A 23,657-nucleotide genomic window follows, 5' to 3' on the forward strand; every position below is an offset into this window, starting at 1 on the left:
CAAAAGTGCCAAATTTTTTAATATTAATATTTAGAAAATATTCTTTATTTGCAATTAACTTAAAAATTCGAGCATTTGTTTGGGAGATAATCTAGTTGATGTATAAAGGACTACTTCGTACAGAGATAACACAAATTATACTACACCTATTAATTATTATGTACAACTTTTTGGTATTATTTGTGAGATATAAAAAATTTAAAAGTTGCACATAATAATTAACGAAAATAGTACAAAATATTTTAGAAAACTGTGCATTTCACGAGTTTTATCTAAGTAATCGCAAGAGTTATCCCAAAAGTACACGTATTGTGTTCACATTAAAAATTTTCCCGCCAAAACTTTTTTTTTTTTTTTCTATAAAAAATATTAAGATAATTTATCTTAAAAAAAATCTACAGCCTAAACAACCCAAAAAAAAAAAAAACAAGAACAATAACAGCTACTCTAAATAAATATTTTTTCCTAGCTTTATAAATAAATAAGAAAAGTGAAATAATTGATTACTCCCTCCTTTTTTTAAAAACTTGCTCCACTTCTCCATACGCGGAGTTTTAGGAGAAATTGGAGAAAGTAATAAAATATGGAGGTAGTAGGGTTAGTGGAAGGTAAATTGGAGGAGAGAGAGAATCTAAAGGTAATAAAATATAATTCTATTGGGTCCCACTAGTTGAGAGAAATGAATTAAATATTGTAAAAGCTTTTCAAATAAAGAAATGGAGCAAGTATTTAAAAACGGAGGGAGTAAAAAAGATTAAAAACAACGAACAACGTATAATCATAGTAAATTATTGATTTTTTACTCTTCAAATTTCTAAAATCAGTTCAACTGAAATTTATTGCTCTAAATAGAAAACTACCAAACAAAAAACTTTATTTATATTATCTAATAAGATTAGAAAATATTCTATACTTCCTTGAATCTCCATTCTTTAACCTATAAAATGAATTGTTCATAGTTACTAAAAAAAGGAATTTCATCTAAATTTTAAATTCATAATTTGTCAGCAAACTACAAAAATAGAGATACTCCGTATTAATATGTCTCATCTATAATAATTTGATAACGTAAATAGATAATTAAATATATACAAAACCTATGCTTAGAGTAATTTACGAAGTGTAAACATAATTTTTTCAATGAATATCCGAGCGTTGTTCGAATAAAGAACTAATTTTCGTAAATAAATTAACAATTTTATCCTATAGAGCCCACATTAATGGAAAAATTGCTCATCGTTGATTTAATTACGAAAATATCACGTGATTTGGTATCGATGGTACACTACTGTATAATTTTTTCATAAATCAAAACAATACAGGAAGGAGCATGCTCATGTTTTCAGAAAACTCAAAGAAGAGTTGAAAGCTCACAAAGTCACACCTTTCGATCTTTATTGTTCAAATGTCAACCTTATGAAGAAGACGACAATTTATTCATTAATCAATCATTCCATCATTATCAACCCCATTAATTAAATAAACCTCAAAAACATAATCAGGATTACACAAATCAGAGTGAGACATTAAGGGCAACAACCCCTTGTTCCAATCCAACAACATTTCAATTATTTTTAGATTTTTTGACAGATTCAATTTTCTCACCCCAAACCCACGAAAATTTTATATTCATAAATCACGATCATCCTAAATTGTGTAATTCTTTATTCAACTACTTGCATGTTTTCATTCACAATTTTGAACATTATTCAAATAAAAGACCATGATAAATAGATCTCTTCATCAATATCCATGACTTCAATGAGGTCTTTAATGGATATTTTGGTGATCTTGGTAACTTTTTTGAGTTTAGGTACAATTGGGTTTTCAGAGGAGTACAGAGTTGGGGAAGCTCCTTGGAGGATCCACACATTATTCTCAACAGAATGCAACGATTATTTCGATTGGCAAACAGTTGGGATTATGCACAGTTACCGGAGATCGGGTCACCCGGGGCCGATTACCCGGCTTCTGAGCTGCACAGAGGAGGAGAAGAAACGGTATCGAGGTTTCGACTTAGCTCCGACTATGGAGGTCCCTTCTATGAGCAGACACCCAAGAACTGGTGACTGGTATATTACCTTCTTTTATAATGTCTTTGTTTACTTTGGCAAGTTTTCTTTTAGTTGCTATTCTTATTTTTTTTTCGGGTTGAGGGGCCGTTACAAAAGACAGTGATGTAGACATAATTTGATCCCGGGTACCACCACAATGCTATTATTGAATCATGACTGTTAATTGCCATTTACTCCTCAGTTGCAATTGTTTGTATGATAAATATAAGTAATGTACTTGGATTGATCTTAATTAATAGGTAGAGACCTCATTGGTAGCCGCCGTTCAAAAAGCTGAAAGCAGCTGAAATATGAATGATTACCATAAATTTGTATGTGTTTAAAAAGAAATTAGATATTCTTTGCTAATTCATTTGTTATGAAGTAGTTAGTCTTTGGGCAATGCTTTTTAATTCAAGGGTCTAATTAAAAAGCAACATCCTTGGGCAGATAGGGCAAGGCACTGGATTGTGCTTAAATTAAGCATCTATTTGGTTGGTGATGAGTTCTTGAGCTTGTTTTGTAATCCTAACAGAATTTGTTGCCACCTTATTCTAACCTTTCATAAATGGGGAAAAAGACCTTTCAAAATCAGTGGATCATTTCTAACCCCACCGGTCCCAAATGATTAAGTTCCCATCAATTACCTTAAGTAGTGGCCCTATGGAAAATCTCATCAGAATTCAATAAATCAATAATATATTACAAAAGGTCACAGAGTTTTTTTGCGAACATCCTAAAGTAGTCTGTGTGTGAGTATGTGACTGTTAATTCCGTATGGAGAGATTGTGTTTTACTTATATTTGCTTATTGGATATGCTTGTTAAGAAAGCAAGAGATCAATGCATTGCATCTGTATATATTATGATGCACATCAATTAATGGAGCGTCCTGTCATGCATGTGCAATTCCATTTCATTCATATTGTAAATTCAAAGATTTGAGATTCCTACTGAGGCTTTGGAATCTAATTAAACAAAATGTGTTAATAAGGATATTGTGATGATCAAAGTAAATTTTATCTGAAGTTGTGTAAAATCAGATCATCGAACTGATGGCTTCCACATCATATTGTATTCTTTTTAGGTTTTATGGCATGCACACATATATAGTCTATAAATGTGCTTAATTTGCTTTTGTTGCTTTCCAATTTTGCTGCATCAATTTCCCTTTTGGTTTCCTCTAACTTTCCTGGAATCATGATATACTGAAACTAAGGGGGAATGTTGTTATTGCCTAGGTACCCTGCTATTAACAAGCCCGCTGGGGTTTTGCATTGGCTCCAGCATAGTGAGGATGCTAGGAATGTTGATTGGGTTGTAATTTTAGATGCTGACATGATCATCCGAGGGCCAATAGTACCTTGGGAATTAGGTGCTGAGAAAGGCAGGCCTGTTTCTCAATATTATGGGTATGGATAATTAACTCACACTTCTTGGTTATGATCTGCTTTACTTTACTGTTCTTGCATTCTTTTTGACATCTGTTTGAGGCATGAGTGCTTGACAGAAGTTGTGGTAAAGTACATCATTAGAAGAAACGTCAAAACTAAAAATGTACTATTTGGCATAATGTTAAACAGATCAAACAGATCAATAACTTCTAGAATGTGTAGATAATTTAGATACTTTTTTTTTTTTTATTTTTTTTTTGAAACCAATTTAGATACTATATTTAGCTTACCTGAAGTGCCTAAAGATGAAGTCAACTATCAATTTATTGAAACTACTTTAGAGGGTAATTTGGAATATGAACCATAAAACAAAAAAATTCAGCAAACAGCGTTGGATTTAGATGAATAAAAGGCCTCCTATAGTACCTTAGGAATATTGCCCTGGATTGTGCACAATTCAGTCCAGACCTGTAATTGAACCTGAATTATGAACCATACTAGACTGGTCTCAGGTCCTTCAAACACCTAGATTCTGGGTTTTTGGTCCAGTCCAGAAAAAAACTGAATATTCCAGTCCAGATCAGTGAGCTGATATCTGTAAAAAATAAAATAACTCTCTGATGGTCACTTGCTGTTCTTTTTGTTTCCCAAAAATCAGAAAACCCCCATTTCCTCTATTCTTTATCCTTTTTTTTTTTCCCCCTTTTCTCGCTATCTCATTTGTATTTTCTGTTCTTCAATTTTTCTTTCAATCCCCTTTATTCGTGCTGTCTTTTTATCATTGACTACTACTCCCTCCATCCCTTTATCAAGTGTTCTTTTTTTATATTTCACATGTTTTAATGCAAATGGATAAAGCAAGTAGATTTTTCTTAAAAGCAAAGATAAGTGTTTGCCAACTCATTTATTTATTTTGTTTTATGTGCATAAGTACAAACCAAAAGAAACCAAGTACAATGTAATAATTACAAAAGGTTATAAGTGGGTGGAAATCTTGGGATATATTGGGGAATTAAATTTGGAAATAAGGGTATAAAGGTCCAAAAAAATATTCTATAAAAAGAAATAGGCACTTTATATGGGACACTTAATTAGGAAAACAGGCACTTAATAGTGGGATGGAGGGAGTATGTTGTCTATAAAACTTCTTGAAACAATTTGTAAATCCCCGAGTCATCTCAACCAATTATAAATCTTCATTCTTTACTTCCCACCGGTGATCTACAGTCACTATTTCCCACTTACCCACAATGCTACAAGTCTATAGTGCAAGGTATAATTTTCCATTTGGGATTAGTGATTGATGAGCAGTGAGGATTTTTTTGAAATCCTACTATGATGATCATGTGAGTTATTGTTTTTGGAATCTTATTGGAAACAAATTTTATTTCCCCATTAAGAATTTATGACTGACAAAGTAAGATGTTGCCTTGTTATTTGTTTTTTGAATGACAACATATATGTGTTTTGTCTACTACTTGTCTACTTTGGAAATTTTAATTTTATAGCTAATTGGAATTGCTGTCCAGTCCACCAAAAAGACTTATCTGGTTTACTGGTCGAATTAGTTTTAGACCAGTGTACCGCCCAACGTCACACTCTTGATTTATTCTGGGTATCTAAAATTGTCATCTTTTCTAAACAAAGTTTCTGTTCAAACAGTTAATTAGTTAACTGAAATTAGCAGATCCAAAATAAAGCAATGGAAATATTGAATTTTATTTTCCAACCTTTGGGCGGTCCGCTTAAAACAATCCCACTTTCTATTGACCAAGACTAATCCCACTTTTTTTTTTTGGTGTCTTCTTTAAAGAACCCTTTACCTGAAAAGACCTTATTAGCCGCTAAGATATACCTTTTTTAAAAAATAAAATAAAATAAAACTTGTATTTTGTCTACTACTCTCCGCTTATAACAACACCGCCGCCAATGACACCACCCTTGCCTCATCATCCACCACTTTTCCTCAAATTATAATGTAATCATGATATTGATGAAGAAGCAATCGAATTATCTAAGCGGAGTCACGGCCATGGTCGATCCCCATTAACACAAACATCCACCACTTCTTTGTTCCATCAAATCAAATCGTAACTATTGAGTTCCATGAGAATTATCCTCCACATTCCCTGGCTACAAACTCAGTCTCAATCATTTCCATCCCCTCCTTGACACAGGTCCAAGTCTAGAATCATTCCCTTTTCTCTAATCCACTCGCTTCCACCTTGTTGTTGAATTGTTATGTTGCTGTGGATTTGCAGTAATTGGAAAATACTTAGCATATGCTTAGAATTTAAAAACACAAATTTATTGTGTTCTCCTCTCTTTTTACCTTTCTTTACATTCTTTTTCTTTTATTGGCCTAGTTTATGTTTTGGTAGAATTTTTTTAACTTCCCCCTTTATTTTTCAATAACCCTTTAAATTTTTGTAACCTCTACCCTTTAATTCAACATATTGAATTCCCTTAATCTTCTCCTCATCTCCCTCCATCTTTCAATTTCAATTTAATTGAATTTACTATTTAATTCATTGACCCTTTATCATCTTCCTCCAATCCCTTTCCTCATATAAATTTCTAAGAAAGCCTTTTTCATTCACCTTAATAACCCCCCCCCCCCCCCAAAATATCGACATAAAAATATCTTTAAAGACCTATGCAAAATTTTTGCAACAATCATGATGATTAGAATGGAAAGGCAACAAAGAAGGAAAACTTGAATAACAAGAAAAGGGACAGGTGTAAGAATATTCGTGAAATTCGATTATATGATGTTGCTTGCATGTCATAAGGCCATTATTTTCAAGATATTTAGTGTGCTCTAAGAGAAATAAATTTGGTGAAGAGGAATTTTATATTTGATGTAGAAATGTAAATTTATGACAAGGGTTTTGATCTTTAGTATGAAATATTATGTAACTATCATGCATTTGTAATGTAAATTTATAACGTGTTTAGCATAAATAATAACTTATGCATAGCCTGTGCGTAGAACGAACCTAAAAACTAGTTATATTTATGATATAAGTTGTTGTATATACTCCTTTCTTTCATTCGTCTCAGCATTATTTGTATAAGTATGACAGATGGCGAGCAATGTATTACTCAATTAGTTATTAAAGCTATGTTCAGTTTAAATTAGTATTAGCTTATTGCAGAAATAATTAGATCTCACCAAATCAGTTATGTCTTTTTATTTGCGTTTAGTTTTCATTAAATATCTTTAATTTCATTGTTAAAAAAGTTAAGAAAATTTCATATTTAAAAATTAATATTAATATGAATCTAATGACATCTCATTTGATGTTTTTAATTTTACGGATTAGTGTACAATTAAGGTCAAACTTTGGTCAAAATTAAAAACCAGGATAGATCAGATTAGAAAAATTCAGATGAGACCACATTAGATCATGTGAACTGAACATATCCTAGAGTCTGGAGTACATTGAAAGATATGTATAATTAGGAATGAACTAAGACTTGGTGGTGTCGTGATGGTGGGAGACAAAAGTTAGAAGATTAGGGAAGAGAGGAGAGAATGTGGTCTTAAATCTTGGATGTGGGCACGATAGCGGTAATGGTCACGTAATCATTTTCGTGGGCAATGCGGATAGAGTACGGCTGTTGTGGCCTAATATATCGGCTGCGATAAGCTCAAATTCCCTTATAATGCTGTGATGCGGCCGAGATTTTATACCATTGGAGAGAGAAAGGATGAAGATAATATTAGTAAATAAAGAAAGTATGGCCAATATCATAGTGACATGTGCCTAAATAAATAGATTTGGAAGCTAATTAGGCTAGTTAAATATTATAAATCTTTGAAACCGGTCACTGGTCATTAGGACTCTTAGAAAAAGATACTCGAAAAAGCCGGGATTATTCTTAGTTAATAAAAAAAGGGGACTATATGAAGCATACTGCCCTATGGTTTGAATATTATAATCCATTTTTTCTAAGGCAGTAATAACTAGCTAAGTGGAGCTCCTCAAACCATTTTTCAACTTATCAATTTGTAATTAACTTAAGTAATTGCTAATATTTCTTTTTTCACCAGCGTGGAAGATTTTAATAACCCTCTGCTGTGTGTAATCATTAAAAATCCAATCCATATATCATAAAGTTGCTCACTCTCAAAGAGTATTCTTTTTTTTTTAATTTTTATTATTGTTTTTGGGGGCAATAAATCAAACAAATGCAGTATAGATTAATATATGACTCATTAATCAAAAAGGTTTAATGAAATCAAGGGTTTCAATTGATGTCACACAAAGTTTGATAAGATTGAGATTGTCACCAAGATTAGAATGCTCACAAAGATGCAACATGAGAGAGAAATTCTAATTCAATGAGAAAAGGCTAGGATTTATTATTGCATGTGTTTTTCCTATTATATATCTTCGTAAGAAAATTTAAGAAATTCACACAGGAAATAGCTTCGCTCAACCACCAAGAATTTTACCTAATTTGGTAATTGGGGGAAGAAAAACTCTTTCACATAGTACTCTGGTAGAAGAACTTTGCCTGACCCCTTAGTTGTGATAGGGAAGATGAAGGATGAAATAATTCTTCACATACTACTTAGGACTCAACCATACTACACCTTATGATTCAGTCAATATTCCATGGGCTTCCATAGAACGCTTGGCTTAATGTTAAGCAATAAAAAGACATCAATTTTTAGGGTTTTCAAACCTAAGAATTTACTACCGAAGAAGCCTCCATGAAGCCCACTTATCATGACACTTGGCACCTCTAAGGTCTCCAAATCAACCAAGTCCTTGGCCCCCACATCAGCTATGATGTAATACAGATTTTACCATTCCTTTCTTCTGTTCAGTTTCTAGGAACGGTTAGTGTAGTCCCCTTTGATTCTTGCTTCATTGATGGCTGCCACTAATTTTTCAGAATGATTTGGCTTTCTATAACAGCAAGTTTGAATCCAAAACCCTTCAGAATTATGCTGTTGAAGTTTTCATCCTGTAGCTTTTGCGTGTTGCTTTTGGACTCAATCTTCTAAATTGGGTTCCTTTGTGCCTTTGTGGAATTATGGCTAAATCCTACTGATTTATTAATTATGATAACAAATACAAAAAACAATCTTAGTAGTTATTACACCAAATGGGTTTGGATTTCCTTGGCTTCTTGCACTTATTATGCTAGTTGCCTACTTGCCTGGGTGGTTTGGCTTCTAAGAATTTGATCAGATGCTAGCTCAGTTACCACCTGATAATGGTGAAAGTACGCGGGGAGTGAGGACATGTATGTACACTTCTTCATTCCTTGTTGATGCTTTGCAAACATATAAAATTGAGAAGAGGGTACTGTTTTTAACGGTTGGAAGTGAATTCTGTTTATTGCTGGCACTTCTATCATAAATAAGAGTCTTAATGTTGACAAACTTTTATATAAGGTATGTGCAATTCATATTGTACATCAAGTCTAAAGATGTTCTAAGATAATCAAAAGTTAATTCGACATATAGAAAAACTACCTATGTTTTTATTGCCTTGATAAATTGCTCTCTTTATAATATATCTACCATGTAAATATTAACTTAAATGTATTAAGGTAACCATATAATTCTTTTAAAAACTTTTCTCTTAAAATGTACCTCTTGATATACACTAAATATTTAATAGGTTAAAAGTTACCCTATAGAAAGTTAGAAGTTAACAACTGCTAAAATGTTATCCTATATATCAGTGATGTTGCTGATGACCGATAAAATTACTGTACATCGGGTGTACCTAAATGTTTGTAAAAATGTTTTCTGATGTATTGCTGCCCTTCGGCTCTTGATAATTTAGAGGTTACATTTTGTTAAATAAATTTAGTCATCCTTGCACCAAGGACTTTGATGCTCTTGCTCATAGTTAGCTCAGTATGTTCCAAAGATATCAGATAATTTCTTACATTTAAGCTCCCTTACTTTCGGCTTTTGGGTATGTATGTGACTATAATCTGATATATTCCATCAGGTATTTAATTGGATGTGACAATATTTTGGCCAAGTTACATACAAAACACCCAGAGCTATGTGACAAGGTTGGGGGGTTGCTGGTTTTCCATGTTGATGACCTTAGAGCAATGGCTCCATTTTGGCTCTCTAAATCTGAGGAAGTGCGAGAAGATAGGGCTCATTGGGCAACAAATATAACTGGTGATATATATGGTACGGGATGGATCAGTGAAATGTATGGGTATTCATTTGGTGCTGCAGAAGTAAGTCATACCCAATTTTCTGTTTTCTGTTCTCTGGATACTTGGGCGATTATTATTATTTCTGTGCTTATAATGCTTTCATTTTCTTATCAGGTTGGACTTCGCCATAAAATTACTAATGACCTGATGATCTATCCTGGTTATGTTCCAAGAGATGGTGTTGAGCCAATTCTCTTGCATTATGGCTTGCCATTTGCAGTTGGGAACTGGTCTTTCACCAAGCTAGATCATCACCAAGATGGAATTGTTTATGACTGTGGACGGCTCTTTCCTGAACCACCTTATCCAAGAGAGGTACTACTGAGATTATATATACTTATAGGTGTATTGATCTTTCTGTTTAAAGTACAGTCTAGACCTTTTTTCAACTCACCAGTAATGATAATCATTGACATAAAATAATATTGTTACTATGAATTTTGTTCTTGCTCGTATTGTGGATGTACTACTGAGTACTTCCTTAGATAATTGGAAATGTCAACATCATCGGCAGGGAATAATTAGTATGTTGACTATGTTGGTAAACTTTTCTTATGGATATCAACTCACCGTGAATAGGAGAAAATAAAAGATGTAGTAATGCTATGAATAATCTTATAAGTAAATCAATGGATGATCTTGATTTTGATGAGAGAAGTAGTAAATAGAAAAATCTGAATCATTTTGATTAAATACCATTCCAGACTGGTTTCCATTTTTTTATTAATTGATTTTCACTTTCATTATCATATAATTAATCCTGATTATATATTTTCATGACGAATTTAAAAGATATAAACCATTTAATGCGTGATTTGTAAATCTTTCATGGAAAGAGAATGTGTTGTGGGCTGTTATTCTTCTTTTTTCATTAATAATTTGGGTGGTAGGCACATACTCCATTCCCTTTAAACTTTAAAGTCCTGGCAAGAAGTTGAACGTGGAAATGAAAAATTTAAATCACCATTTTGTAATTTTTGGTTTGGTTTTGATTAGATTAAACGGGTTTTGCTCACCTGTTAGCAACTGATAAATACTCCCATTTCCTACTTCACTCTTTTCTATTAAGATAATTTTTTTAATATTTGATTTATTTTCTTTAAATTTGTCCTTTTCTACTTTATTTTATTTTTGGCAAGCGCATTATATAATATTATCCCCTTTACCCTATACTTTCTTTCACTCTCTCAATTTATCCACCTCTTCTTACAACCATTTACCTTTTTATTCCTTGTCTCTTACTTTACCCATTACCCATTATTTCTTACACCCACACACCTCTCCTAGAAAAGAGATTATGCAGAATTGGGTACGTTAAGAGAAAGAGAGAGAGAGAGAGAGAGAGAGAGAGAGTGAGAGAGAGAGAGAGAGAGAGAGAGAGAGAGAGAGAGAGGGAGAGAGAGGAAGGGAGTACTGTGTATAATCTTCACTTCACTTAACAAATTCTTAAATTGATCCATTGTCAAATTTAGAATTTTTTGGTTTCATCTCACTGTTAAAAAAAATGAAATAATTTCTTACAAGAAAGTAAACTTTTCATATGAACTCATATTGGGATTTTATATAAAATCTAGATATAGAGGGGGATATGCAATATATATGGGGAAGTGAAACGTATGCCACTGATATCTCTCCAGTCTCTTAGAGACTAAGGATGAGGCGTGAATGGTTGCCTTCAAACAATTGTATCACTTGGATGGCTGTGCTAGTAAAATTGTTTCTATCCTTGAGAGTGGTGGTGGTTGGGAAAAATCTCCCTTCAGACAAAGTTAGTCCAGACTCCAGAGTGGAGGTTCCAAAAAGAGACTATGAGTCTATGATGTAGTAGAGAGAGTGAAAGAATAATTGAGATGGTGATTTTGACAGATTTTTTGCTCTAATATAAGGAATATATTGTCATGGTTGTCCATAATTTTGGAATTCTCATTGGTGGCTCTATGTTTTTTGTGGCTTTATAATTGTGTAGCCTAAAAATGATTTTTATATAGGGTCCATTATTGATTATTTTTTATTAAGATTATTATGTTCAATGGTTAATTTTTTTTAACCTTGGTCAAGTGAGAGAAACAGGAAGAAAGGGATAAAGAAAGGAATTTGACTAATTTTGGTTTGGTTCACATTAAGAACTGAGAATTATCTCTTTTTAAGAATTTGGGCTATCAACTATGGTGTTTATTTTTACAAAGACCTTTTTTTAATCCCTCAACCTCAACCACTGTCATTTTTTCCCCAGAACTTCACCATTGCCCTACCACCACCGCTTATTGACTTTCTCACTATCCTCCATGGCTCAATCATCATATGTCTGCCATGCTTGAATATCACCATTTCACCACTTCTGTAAATTGAAGTTTGCATTATTTATTGGTCATATTTAAATAAGTCATATCTAGTTTTATATTGAAATGGAAGCAACAATAAGAAAAATCTTGAGACATTGGACTGGAGAAAGGTTCTTGGGTCATGATGGGTGATTGTGGAACATGAAGTGCCTAGAGACCATTACTCGAGTTGGATCTTTTTCGTTTATTTGATTCTTGGTTAAAGCATTCACATGGCATCATCGGCTTCCGATGAATAGGAGTCTTATGGATAGATAGGTAGAGGAGAAAGAGAGATTGTCTCTCTCTGTATGGCAGTCTAGGAGGCAATCATATCTAATATGTCATATGTTGTGGTGAAAGCAGTGATGATAAAAAATTATTGAGAGGCCAACTTCCCTGTCTCTCATTGTTTTTCTTCAAGAACAATCTTAACTTTCTGTGTATCAGAATTTTGCAATTTCTAGCATGTCGTTTCTGGAGCATTTTTTGGACATTTTGAAATTCAAAACATTATAATATGGTGAAATGTGGAGGGAACTTTTTTGTTTTTTTTTTTTTATTTTTTTTATAATTCATACCAAACATTCTAAGCCTTGTCTTTACTGCTTCCCTTTGCAAAATATACGAATTGATTAAACATTATAATATGGTTAAACTCTTTTTTTTTACTCAATTAAATAAAATGGTAGTTAAAAATTTGTTTGTAATCATTTCTATCGACCTGCAAACATAAATCCAAGAGGTTAGACGAGGGACGCATTGCAGATGGAGGTTAGCGTAATGTACATGTTAATATGGATGTGCGGGAACACTCTAAAGAGATAGAATAAAAAATGAGGTTATTCGCAAGAAAGTGGGTGTCGCAGGCATTGTAGACAAACTAAGGGAAAATCTTTTGCGTTGGTTCGGGCATGTAAGACGGAGACCTGAGGGTGCACTGGTACGAAGAGTGGAAGAGTGGGACCATGGAGAGGTTAGACAATAAAGTGGGAGATTGAAATTGACTTGATTGGAAGGAGTTAGGAAGAATATGAAGCATATGAATTTGCATGAGAATGAGGTATTTGATCGTAAGTGATGGAGGAAGATTTTTGTGGATGACTATACGGAATAATCACTTTTGGTTTATTTAGCCAACTCCACGATGGGATTAAGGCTTTGATTGATTGATTGAAAACATAAATCCAAGACTGTTGATGATTGGATTCAAAATGCCTTTGTACAAAAAAGATTAAGCTGAACACCATAATTGTTTTTGGCAGAAGAGTTAGAATCACTTACATTGGCCGACCCCATGATGTGGGGTGATCTCGAAAGAATTGTAAGATCTCAAGAGTACATTTAAACTTGCAAAAGAAGGGCCCAAAATTTTCGATCCCTTTTCATTGTAATTTATTTTGGCCAAGTCTCATGAGTATTGTACTTCCCCAGTTCCTTGGTACACATCTACTTAAGAACAAAATTGAGTTTATTGCTCTCTTTTTTTCTTTTTTTTTTTAATTTTTTTTATCTTGTTTAAGTTGCATTTTAGGTATTTTTCTTCACATATATGATGTTTTATTGTGGAAGAACTACCCACTTTTATTTTCTATAATCACTCTTTATCTTTTTTTATTAAATTAATCTCATTTCAAGGTGTATGTGAAGTTCTAATTTATGGAGTGAGAAGATAAGGGAGAGAACAAACCTTACAACAACAATGCCTTAGTCCCAAAATGATTTGGGGCTGGCTAACATGAATTGTCATAAGGAATCGTACGATATATTGAAAAAGACATAACAAAATAATCATTTAAAAGAGTTTGATAAAAGGTGAGTAAAGTGAGTAAACGAAAAAGCATTTAAGAAAAATTAAGGGAGCTTTAAAAGAACCCAGAATAAAATTCAAGAAAGTTTAAAAGAGTGGTTAAAACGTTAAAGTAAAAACATAAAGGGTTGAGAAAACTGTAGCCAAGGAAAACAATACAGTTCATAAAACATTGGTGGGCTAAAAATGAAATTAAATACGAAGATAAATTTAGAAAGTATATATAATTATGACACGTTGTTGACGTGAATTGCAAAATTAGATTAACAGACCATGTAATAATTAGCAATCCTTAACTTGATGGCTATTCCTAATACACCACTAAAAAAGTAACATATTATTCTTTTGCGTCATCTGCATATATTGTTCTCTGCAGGTGAAAGGTATTGAAACTGATCCAGGAAAAAGACGAGGCCTGATGCTGAGCATAGAGTGTATGAATACACTAAATGAAGCCCTTTTGCTTCACCACATAGCAAGAGGGTGCCCTAAGCCAAAATGGACCAGATATTTAAGTTTCCTGAAGAGCAGAACATATGCAGAGCTAACAAAGCCTAAATATCCTGGTGGCATTAGATGGCTAAATGAAAAGGATCACGAAGAGGATTTGATTGGTGAAGCTGGGAAACCATATCCAAAAATCCATACTATCTTTTCTACTGAATGCACCCCTTATTTTGATTGGCAGACTGTAGGCTTTATGCATAGTTTTCGTCTGAGTGGTCAGCCAGGCAATGTCACTCGGCTTCTCAGCTGTACAGATGAAGATCTTAAGCATTACAGTGGTCATGATTTGGCTCCAACTCATTATGTTCCTTCTATGAGCGTACATCCTTTGACGGGTGATCGGTAATTATTTTTTTTTCTTGCTCTTACTTTCTCTTTTCTTTTGGAAGTTAAAAATGGCCTTACGTCTAGTTGATTAATTCTGTTCTATGCTCTGCTTGATGTGAGATTATCATGTGGCTGTTTCATTTTGAATTATGGTGTATGGTAGTGACGGTAGGGAGGGTAGCAAAACTCATGGAAAAATCTAGTGGTGTAGAATAGGAAGGGAAGAAAGAGAGTGGTGAATTTGGCAACAGTGGAGGTGAGGAGGGGGACGGGGTTAAGGGAGGACTTAGAAGCATAGAAAAGGGGAAGAGAGGTGGAGAGATAAATAAAGTACTCCGTAGTAGGTTAGGGTCATTGTTTGTATTTTTATATCGACTAGCAGAAAATCGTGATTTGATACTCAAACCAATGACTCGTGTCTTATATTGAATGAAAAAGGGACCTTAGTTTATTTTGCACTTATGGATTAGAGAAAACACCTGCTTTTTCTTAAGTCTAGTGGCTGAGAGTGAACTTTCTAACCTCTAGATCCCAGGATCTTAGAAATAATATAATCAGCACAATGAATATTAGCTGAGAAATTTTGTGTTAGGATATTAGGATCCATTGATCCAGTGGAGTTAAATTGGTTAGTTATCTGTTCCGAATACTAAGAAGCCTAGTAGGCTTGGCAATCCAGTCCGGATCCGACCCTACTCCACCCTGATCCGAGGAAAAATCCGCTCCGAGTCCGAGAAAAAAAGAAATCCGAGTCCGAGTCCGACTCCATTAAAATAATCCGACTCCGAGTCGGAGGAGGGAGTTGGAACCTAAAAAAAATCCCAGGAAAAAGTCCAACTCCGAGCTTTGTTGGTTGTTTGCTATTGCACTTGTAATTTACTATGAGTTTTATGATATTGTTGTACTATTGTAGACCATTTCACAAGTAGAGTGTAATATTTGTTTTGTTGTACTTTGGATTTCTATTATTATTGTTATTTTAAGTGGAATTTGTAAATGGTCAATTTATTATATGTTTTTTAAAATGACTGGAAAAACCCGAAAAAACAAAGACTCGGAGTCGGGTTGGATCGGAGTGGAGTAGGAGGCCGGATATTGAAGTCGGATCGGATTCGGAGTTGGATGTCGGAGTCGGATTCAGAGTCAGATTTAGCCTCCGACTTCCTATAGGGTCGAAGTCGGTTGTAGCATAATCCGCTCCGCATCCGAACCGTTGACATCCCTAAAGCCTAGGCCCAAAGTCACCACTGCCATCTGGGATATCTGAGTAGCACTAGCACTATTGGATACAAACCAAGTTACCATGTAAGTTTATCGCATTAGCACTATTGAATACAAAACCGAGTTATGTCTCTTCTTTTCACAAAGAACATAAAAAGATGCTTGGAGATTACACAAATTTCATCTGTTAATGCTTTCAAAGGCTGGAAAACAATCATTCAGCTGCTGTGTTGTTTGGAGAGTGGAGATAATGCATGAATAATTGGAGAATACATCTCTGTTTTAAAAAATTATTATCACAGTAACCCACTCACAGCCGTATACTTTATTATGGAAGAAATGTTGTGATTAATTGAAGTATACATTGTAAAAAGGAATTGAGATTTGTTTATTTTTGAAAGGAAGTTATCTTGTTTTGAAATTATTTATGGAGGATATATTGTCTACTTTTAAATTGAGTTTTGAATTGAAGAAGGAGGGATGAGAGGGAGGAATGTGATTTAAAAGCTTCGGGGGTGTGGGGTTGGTGCAGGATTTAAGAGAGTGAGGCCCAACTGCCATGTGTCACAGTCTCCGAATGTTTTTCAGGATTGTGCGGCGTGCTCTTGCCTTCTGTTGTTAAGGGCACAAACCTTGTGCGTAAGTGTGGAGCACGAAGTAAAACAATTGGACGTATGGATCTCAAGGGGGCAGTCCTATCTTTTAGCAACGAAGCATGGGTGATCAGGGCCTGTGCTAACAAAGCTAGTTGAGGTGGGTACAAGCAGGGCTGAATCATGCATTTCTTACAGAATCTAGTGAGTTAGGGTGCTAAGTACATGTGGCGGTTGTCACGGTACACCAATTGTTATAGTCTAACAACACACAAGCTAAAAAAGCAAGAAACTTGTTAGGAAGTTTTTGGATTTTCATTCATTTTGGATCTGCATTGTTTTTCTACTGAATACTGGATTAACAAAAACATATTAATGGATTTTAAAGCCAAAAAAGTTAAAAAAAAAAAAAAAAAAAAAAAAAAAAGGAAGTCTAGGAAAGCATCTAAAACATGAAAAGGAGGTAACGTTGAGTGAAGATTAAGAAAATGGGAGATTAATTTCCATACCCAAGCTATGTCAACCGAACAACTTCATTATGGGGGTGTTTGGTTAGGAGCTTTTTGGAGCAAAAAAAATTGTTTGACCATTCCAAAAAGCTCTTTGGAGGATTTTGTTTGGAGCTTTTTTGTTAATTTTATACACTAAAACACCTATTAACTAACATCTATTTATCAAACACTTTTACTCAAATAACTATTAGCCAACAGCTTACAGCTAAAAGCTAATTGCCAAACAAGACCTATGTAATTAGGTGTCACGTGTCACATATGATACAACACTTTCCTTTCAAAATGGGAAATGAAATTCCTTACCCAAGGTACGTCAACCAAATTACTAATTTATATGTTTGGAATAGCAAAACAAGCTAGTGAATATAATCAGATTGCTTTTCCAAAAGGGGGATGTAACTTCGTTAATCCAGTGTATTCCATAAAAGGGCCACTTCAGATTTGTCCTTAAAAAAATACCAAGTAGGGACTTAAAGTGTGCCGGAATTCGGACTTTTAAGCAGAAATATACCAGTAGAGACTTGGGATAATTTGATATCCAGATTCCTGTAATCTCTGCTTATTTATTTTTAATATAATGGAATATTTTTTTTTATTTTTTTTTATTTTTTTTTTTTTTGTGGGAAGCCCAAAAGGCATTAAGCAATTTCAAAAATGTTTTATTTGAATAATGTCTATAGTATAACTTTTAAAAGAAATGCTTTATCAAATACAAGTAGGTATTATATACCGATAATCAATTATTAATAATTAAATAATCTAAGGAATGGTTTCTGCGAGTATTATGTACATGGTTAAAATACTAATGTCAATCAATATATAGGATATGGATTATGTTCTACTTATTAAAAAGCAAAACAATATCTGTGAAGTTCTGCCTTTTTCTAGTGTGGATACCGCTCTGGATAAAACTTTAATCGCTTTCGGTCTGTGGCATTTGGTACTTCCCTTATTTGTCATGTTTTATTGACTTGTCACTTTGATATAGATTAACTGTTCCCCAGGCTTACATAACCACTACATAAACAGCAGCCAACAGACAGTTGAATCTTTTCCGAAATTATAGGCCAAATAATACAGCCTTGGTGCCTCCTGTGTTATGTATTGTTGGATAGCTGACCAGTGAACCATTATTCAAACTGAAATTATTTCAAATTTTTGTAAATAGAAGCTTGATACAGAATCATGTATGCCTTTATAGGTACCCAGCAATCAATAAACCAGCTGCAGTTGTTCATTGGATTAATCATGCACAGATTGATGCAGAATATATTGTTATTCTGGATGCTGATATGATTATGAGAGGTGAAATTACACCATGGGAATTCAAAGCAGCCCGTGGGCGTCCAGTTTCAGCTCCATATGGGTAAGGCTATAGGATTTCCACCAGTTTCAGGCTTTCAGCATTAATAATAAGTGGTTATTTCATTCTTGCTTATTCCTATCTGATTTTCAGTTACCTGATTGGCTGTGACAATATACTTGCAAAGCTCCATACACGCAATCCTGAAGCTTGTGATAAGGTTGGAGGTGTTATAATAATGCACATTGAGGATCTCCGGAAATTTGCTATGTATTGGCTGCTTAAAACTCAGGAGGTACGAGCTGATACAGAACATTACTCCACGAATATCACTGGTGATATCTATGAAGCCGGATGGATCAGTGAGATGTATGGTTACAGTTTTGGGGCAGCTGAGGTATGTTTTGCAAAGCAATGACTCTAAATGTCATTGAATTTTGTATTATATTGGCAAACAAGTTTTATGAGAACACTAGGAATTGCAAGGAAATTTAAGCACAGAATTAGGGAAGAACAGATACTATATTTAACTTTTATCACTAATTATCAATTACTGTCTTCCCACTTTCAAGGGGTGGAGTCTAACCATTAGGTGTTTTCTCCATATTTCCGAGTGTTCTCCTCTACAAGCCTCCTACAATATTTAACTAAGCCTCTCAAACATCCTCTCCATTTTCTCAGTCCTCCATTAAATGCAAATTCCCAAAAATACTCTTACAAACTTTATTTATAAATATAATGAACTTCTTTGAACAGTACTCAGTCTCTCCAACCACAAATAATCTTCCTATGTTCTTTTATTCCTGTCCTCAAAATATCTTCCTGTTACTTTGAATGGATAAATTTCACATTCAACCCATGTGATGTTACTAGAATCCTTAATACGCGTCACATTTAACATAACATGAAGATTATTTGTGGACGGAGGGATTATTAATAGTACCCTTCTGCCTTCATTTAGCATACGTCAGCTAGGGGCCAGGGAATTATGTTGATTCCTTGCACATCTTAGTTTAACTACACTTTTCCTCCTGTGGTTTCCATTCCTCGCTAAATTGGTTCTCTATATTCCTAAAGGATAGCCACTAATCATTGTAGTTTCTATGCATGAACATTTTTTCGGGCAACCTTCTCTTTCTAGTCTGGATTCTTAAGGGTAATACTTGCCTGGAGACTGGGAGTGTTATTATCATTTACGTCAGTAAGATGGCGTTATTATTTGTTATGGTTTTGGAACTTGAAATATTCAGTTGTTGCATGCAAATATTCTGTTCTAAATATTTTGTGCACTTTCCTTTTTTGGGTTGCCCAATATGTTTTTCACACTACTAAGTCTACTATGAACTGTTAAAATGAAAGATAGCTATGATAATTGTATCTACTTTTATTCATTCCACCTCCATAATATCAACCTTTTTGTCTCTCCATCCCAACATTCTAATTATATTTTATTTTTCTCGCAATCCCAACCCTGTGATTGCTAAACCTACATATGATGTGAAATAAGTAGTGTGGGGAGTACTTAAGTCCCAAGCTCCCAACTTTTGGTAAACTCTTGTACGCTTGACCTGTCTTTTTTGTTTGTTTGCTTATTTTTATTTATTCATTTCTACAGTTAAATTTGCGGCATCGAATAGATGGCACAATAATGATGTATCCAGGATATGCTCCCCAACTTGGTGTCAATTACAGGGTTTTCCACTATGGATTGGTTTTCAAGGTTGGAAATTGGACCTTTGACAAGGCTAAATGGAGAGATGTCGATTTAGTAAACAAATGTTGGGCTAAGTTTCCTGATCCTCCTGATCCATCAACTCTTGATAGAACCATTGAAGATGCGTACCATCGAGATTTGCTCAGCATAGAATGTGGAAGAACATTGAATGATGCTCTGTATCTCCATCATAAGAGAAGAAATTGCCCTGATCCCAGTACACTAGCCACATTAGACGAGGTGGTCGTGAACAAGGAAAAGATATATAGGAATTTTCGAAAGATTATTGAAAGTGATGCCACAAGAAATAGCTCTAACGAAAGTAATGATTCTCCGGAATTACTGACACCTCCTGCATCAAACCAATTTAGTTCCATCAGGATTTGGCTAATGGTTTTATGGGGAGCTTGTTTTCTGGGTTTTGTGTCATTGATGTTGAAAGTATGTGTGCGTGGTAAAAAGCGGAAATCAAAGGGTAAGCATTACAAGAGCAAGAAAAGGTCATCGTACTCTGCGTTGCATGATCTGAATTGAAGAAATGCTAATTTATCTGATAAACTGTGAATATCATTCTAATACTATAATGGCAGTGTTCTGAAATGTTCTGCATATCCCTACACATTTTTTCTATAAATGAAGATGAAAATAGTTTTGATTTTCTCAATCGAAATACCCTTCTTTTTGGCAGAATTCCTAATTGTAACGTTTATACTGTAGTTAAGGACTTAAGCAACCAAATTGTTGCAGCAGATAGAAGACAGAACTTACTGTTTTGCAGATATATCATAAGGAGTATTTTTACATTTCAGATAGGTATATGCATATATCTGAAATATGCGGGTTTTTTTTTTTTTTTTTTTTTTTTTTTTTTTTTTCTGCCTTTTTTTAATTTCTATTTACATTTTTGATGATTTTAGGAATGGCAACTGTGTATACGAAAGGATTTGTACTGATTACTAGCATGTGGCCTTGCTAATGCATGAGTTCTTTTTATATAACTGTTTAAAGTCAATATGAAAATTCGTTTAAAAAAAAAAAAAAAAAAACAGTGTCAATATGAAAATGACCTAAAATTAATGTTTTGGCCGATAAACGCTTAGCAAGCTAATCGATGCGGAGAGGAAGGAATGGACCTTCGACCTAATGTCTTCGATTTTCAATGAAAGAGATTTGTAGTATATCGAGTTCATGACCATTCTTTAAGCTGCCGGTCTCCTAGTGATTGACTAACATGGACATTATTTATTGATAGATCCTATACAGTTAAGGTTGCATATATGTCGGGCAAGTCTTGTAGCCTAAACAACTTTCATGATGTTTGGGTGGTCACTTAGAACTTGGATACTTCTCCTAAGTGCTCCAATATTTGTGGGAAACTGACTTAAGTTAAATTTACTCATTTGTTGAAATGAGTGAAATTTAAAGATAATAGCAAAACAAAATTACATATTCCGAAAATAATTTAGCTTTTCTGTAGTATTACATTTCATTATAAGTATATAACACCATTAAATAACACTTTGCTCGCTAAATCATACTTGGAAAAGTACAGGGTAAAGTGTTATTTAACTTTAAATCTCAATTTGGCTGCTTGTGCCCTGAAATTACAGAAATTTGATTCTGTAATTTAGTTATGTTAGTTTGTGTTGAGGTATGATTCCTGTCATACAAAATGTTTGTTTAGGAGAGCTTTGGCTTTTAAGGGGTTAGGCGATCTTCTATCCACCAAATCTGACCTTTGTAAGGTACTTAATAGTGATTCGAGGAATGTGGAAGTGCTAAAAGAATTACAAGAGATTGAAAGGCTTTTGGGTTGTGCCTCTTTTGTAGCTCTCTCTTTGGGGGAAGCTGCTTCTCCAGCCAAACCAAAGGTTTGTGATATGGAGGTCATTCCCGGGGAGTTGCCTAGTGGAGAAAACATGGATTGTGATTTGTGATGTTGTAAGTCCTGTTAGTGGAACTCCTCCAATAGTGTCAGATGAGAAGATTTCTAAAGATTTGGATAGGGAGTCTACTCCGAAATCAATGCGTCTGCACCAGCATCGGTTTCGTTCTTGTGGTTGTTTTGGTTCATCTCTTCAGATTGCATCATCTAATTTGCAGCGTCTTATAATTCACGGTGAAGTGCTTAGTTTTTATCATTCTAGGTCTATGTCGGTAATGTCAGTTCGGGTCATCGCAAGTAAAACTCAAATCTTGACAGAGGTCCCCCTAGGTGAAAAATCCAGGGAAGTAGAGACTTCTATTCCTTTGTTTCTTCCTTTATGTGGCTCGGAGCACCAAGCGGTTCCCTCTCAACATGTCTCGAGTGCTTTTTCTCAATCGTCCACAATTGAGGCAGCTGCAAATCGGGTTTCAGAAGAGTTAATCAAGCCATCAATATTTCAAGTTAGTCTGCCAAAATGGGCACATTCTCAGGGGATTATAGGCAGTCGTCAGGGTCATAAGTTTCAAGTTCTTCCTTTGCCTTCCGGGGTCTCATCTCGTCTGAATCATCAAAAACGAATTGTTTCTCTTTTTCATCTTCGGACGTCAGGTAAGATTTTTTATGATAGGATATTTGTAGGTTGCAGGGTGGATTATGTGGGCTCAAAGCGGCATCCAGCTTCGTCTTTTCCTGTCGATCTCAAGTCTAGCAAGTTAGCTCGTGTGAAGCGCACTCGCATTGGTCTTTCCTGGGTTTTTATTACTTAATGTTGTTTTAGTCATCTCGTGTGTTTTGTTGTATTGTTGTTTTATTTATAAGATCTTCTATTAAAAAAATAAATAAATAAATAAATAAAACACCATTAAATAACTTTCAAAAAGTCATCATTTACTCTCAAATCTCTAATATGTGCCTTTGAGTTCTCCATTGTGTGCCATATGCAAAGTTTACGGTATGAATGCGAAAATGCTATTTTAATTGTCGAGTACATTGCAAAAGCCTGATTTGTCTTGACTGTTCTAGGATGAATACCATCCATAGACTTGAAAAAAGTGTTAAAAAGCCATTTGAATTGAAGGAAGCAATTTTCTCATTTAAGACGAATCCACATGCATACATGCAATTGCGTGTATGATTGTTCATTCATACCCATATATGGGGCATAAATGAATTCGTATCCATTGGTGCGATTTGGCTAGCTGAATTGCCCAACGTAGAAGTCGCCTCCTTGCTAAAAAGAAATGCGGACCCCCATGATAAGGATTGACTATGTCAATATCATATAATCCTTGAATATATTGTAATTATCTTAGGGATTATTCTCCTATAATAGAGTTAGAATTATAAGGTGTTCCATACGGAGGGTTAAGAGATATTTAGAAGTGTCTCATTGGGGCAGTTTAGTCATTTATGCGGGATTTAAAATTTACCATATAGATTTAGTGGTACAAAATACACTCTCAGTGGTACAAGATATAATTTTAGTGGCATTTCAAAAAAGGTTCAAATAATGTCTCATTAGGCTGTCAAATAATACAATTGGAGCTTCATTGGTACAAAATACACTCTCAGTGGTACAGAATACACTTTCAGTGGTACTTACAAAAATCCTCAGTGGTACAAAATATACTTTCAATAGTTGTGGTCCCAATCCTTTTTTGCACGTAAAACCATGCCTGACAAAAAGGTGGGACCCACCCCACCCTTTTTTCACTTTTATTTTGTCTCACAACACTCGAGCTTGTTTAAAGAGAGTATCGTTATGCATAAC

General features: G+C 34.4%; 1 protein-coding gene across 1 annotated transcript; it reads left to right on the plus strand.

Annotated features, from left to right (window-relative positions):
• The first annotated feature begins 1,356 nt into the window (after nt 1–1,356).
• On the plus strand, nt 1,357–20,762 carry LOC110735162 (peptidyl serine alpha-galactosyltransferase-like). Its single transcript, XM_021915330.1, has 8 exons — nt 1,357–2,072; nt 3,295–3,465; nt 9,429–9,672; nt 9,766–9,966; nt 14,159–14,631; nt 18,144–18,308; nt 18,399–18,642; nt 19,861–20,762. Exons 1-8 carry the CDS (start codon nt 1,753–1,755, stop codon nt 20,491–20,493), a joined length of 2,451 nt encoding a protein of 816 aa, XP_021771022.1. The 5' UTR covers nt 1,357–1,752; the 3' UTR covers nt 20,494–20,762.
• Nucleotides 20,763–23,657: the final 2,895 nt, after the last annotated feature.

Source organism: Chenopodium quinoa, unplaced genomic scaffold (assembly GCF_001683475.1).
Source record: "Chenopodium quinoa cultivar QQ74 unplaced genomic scaffold, ASM168347v1, whole genome shotgun sequence".
Classification (NCBI taxonomy): Eukaryota; Viridiplantae; Streptophyta; class Magnoliopsida; order Caryophyllales; family Amaranthaceae; genus Chenopodium; species Chenopodium quinoa.

Bases quoted from the DNA above. Each gene is read 5' to 3' on its own strand.
- LOC110735162 (XM_021915330.1), top strand. From the start codon at position 1,753: ATGACTTCAATGAGGTCTTTAATGGATATTTTGGTGATCTTGGTAACT. The intron at 2,073-3,294 runs GTATATTACCTT...GTTATTGCCTAG, and splicing joins CACCCAAGAACTGGTGACTG to GTACCCTGCTATTAACAAGC. The intron at 9,673-9,765 runs GTAAGTCATACC...TTTTCTTATCAG, and splicing joins ATTCATTTGGTGCTGCAGAA to GTTGGACTTCGCCATAAAAT.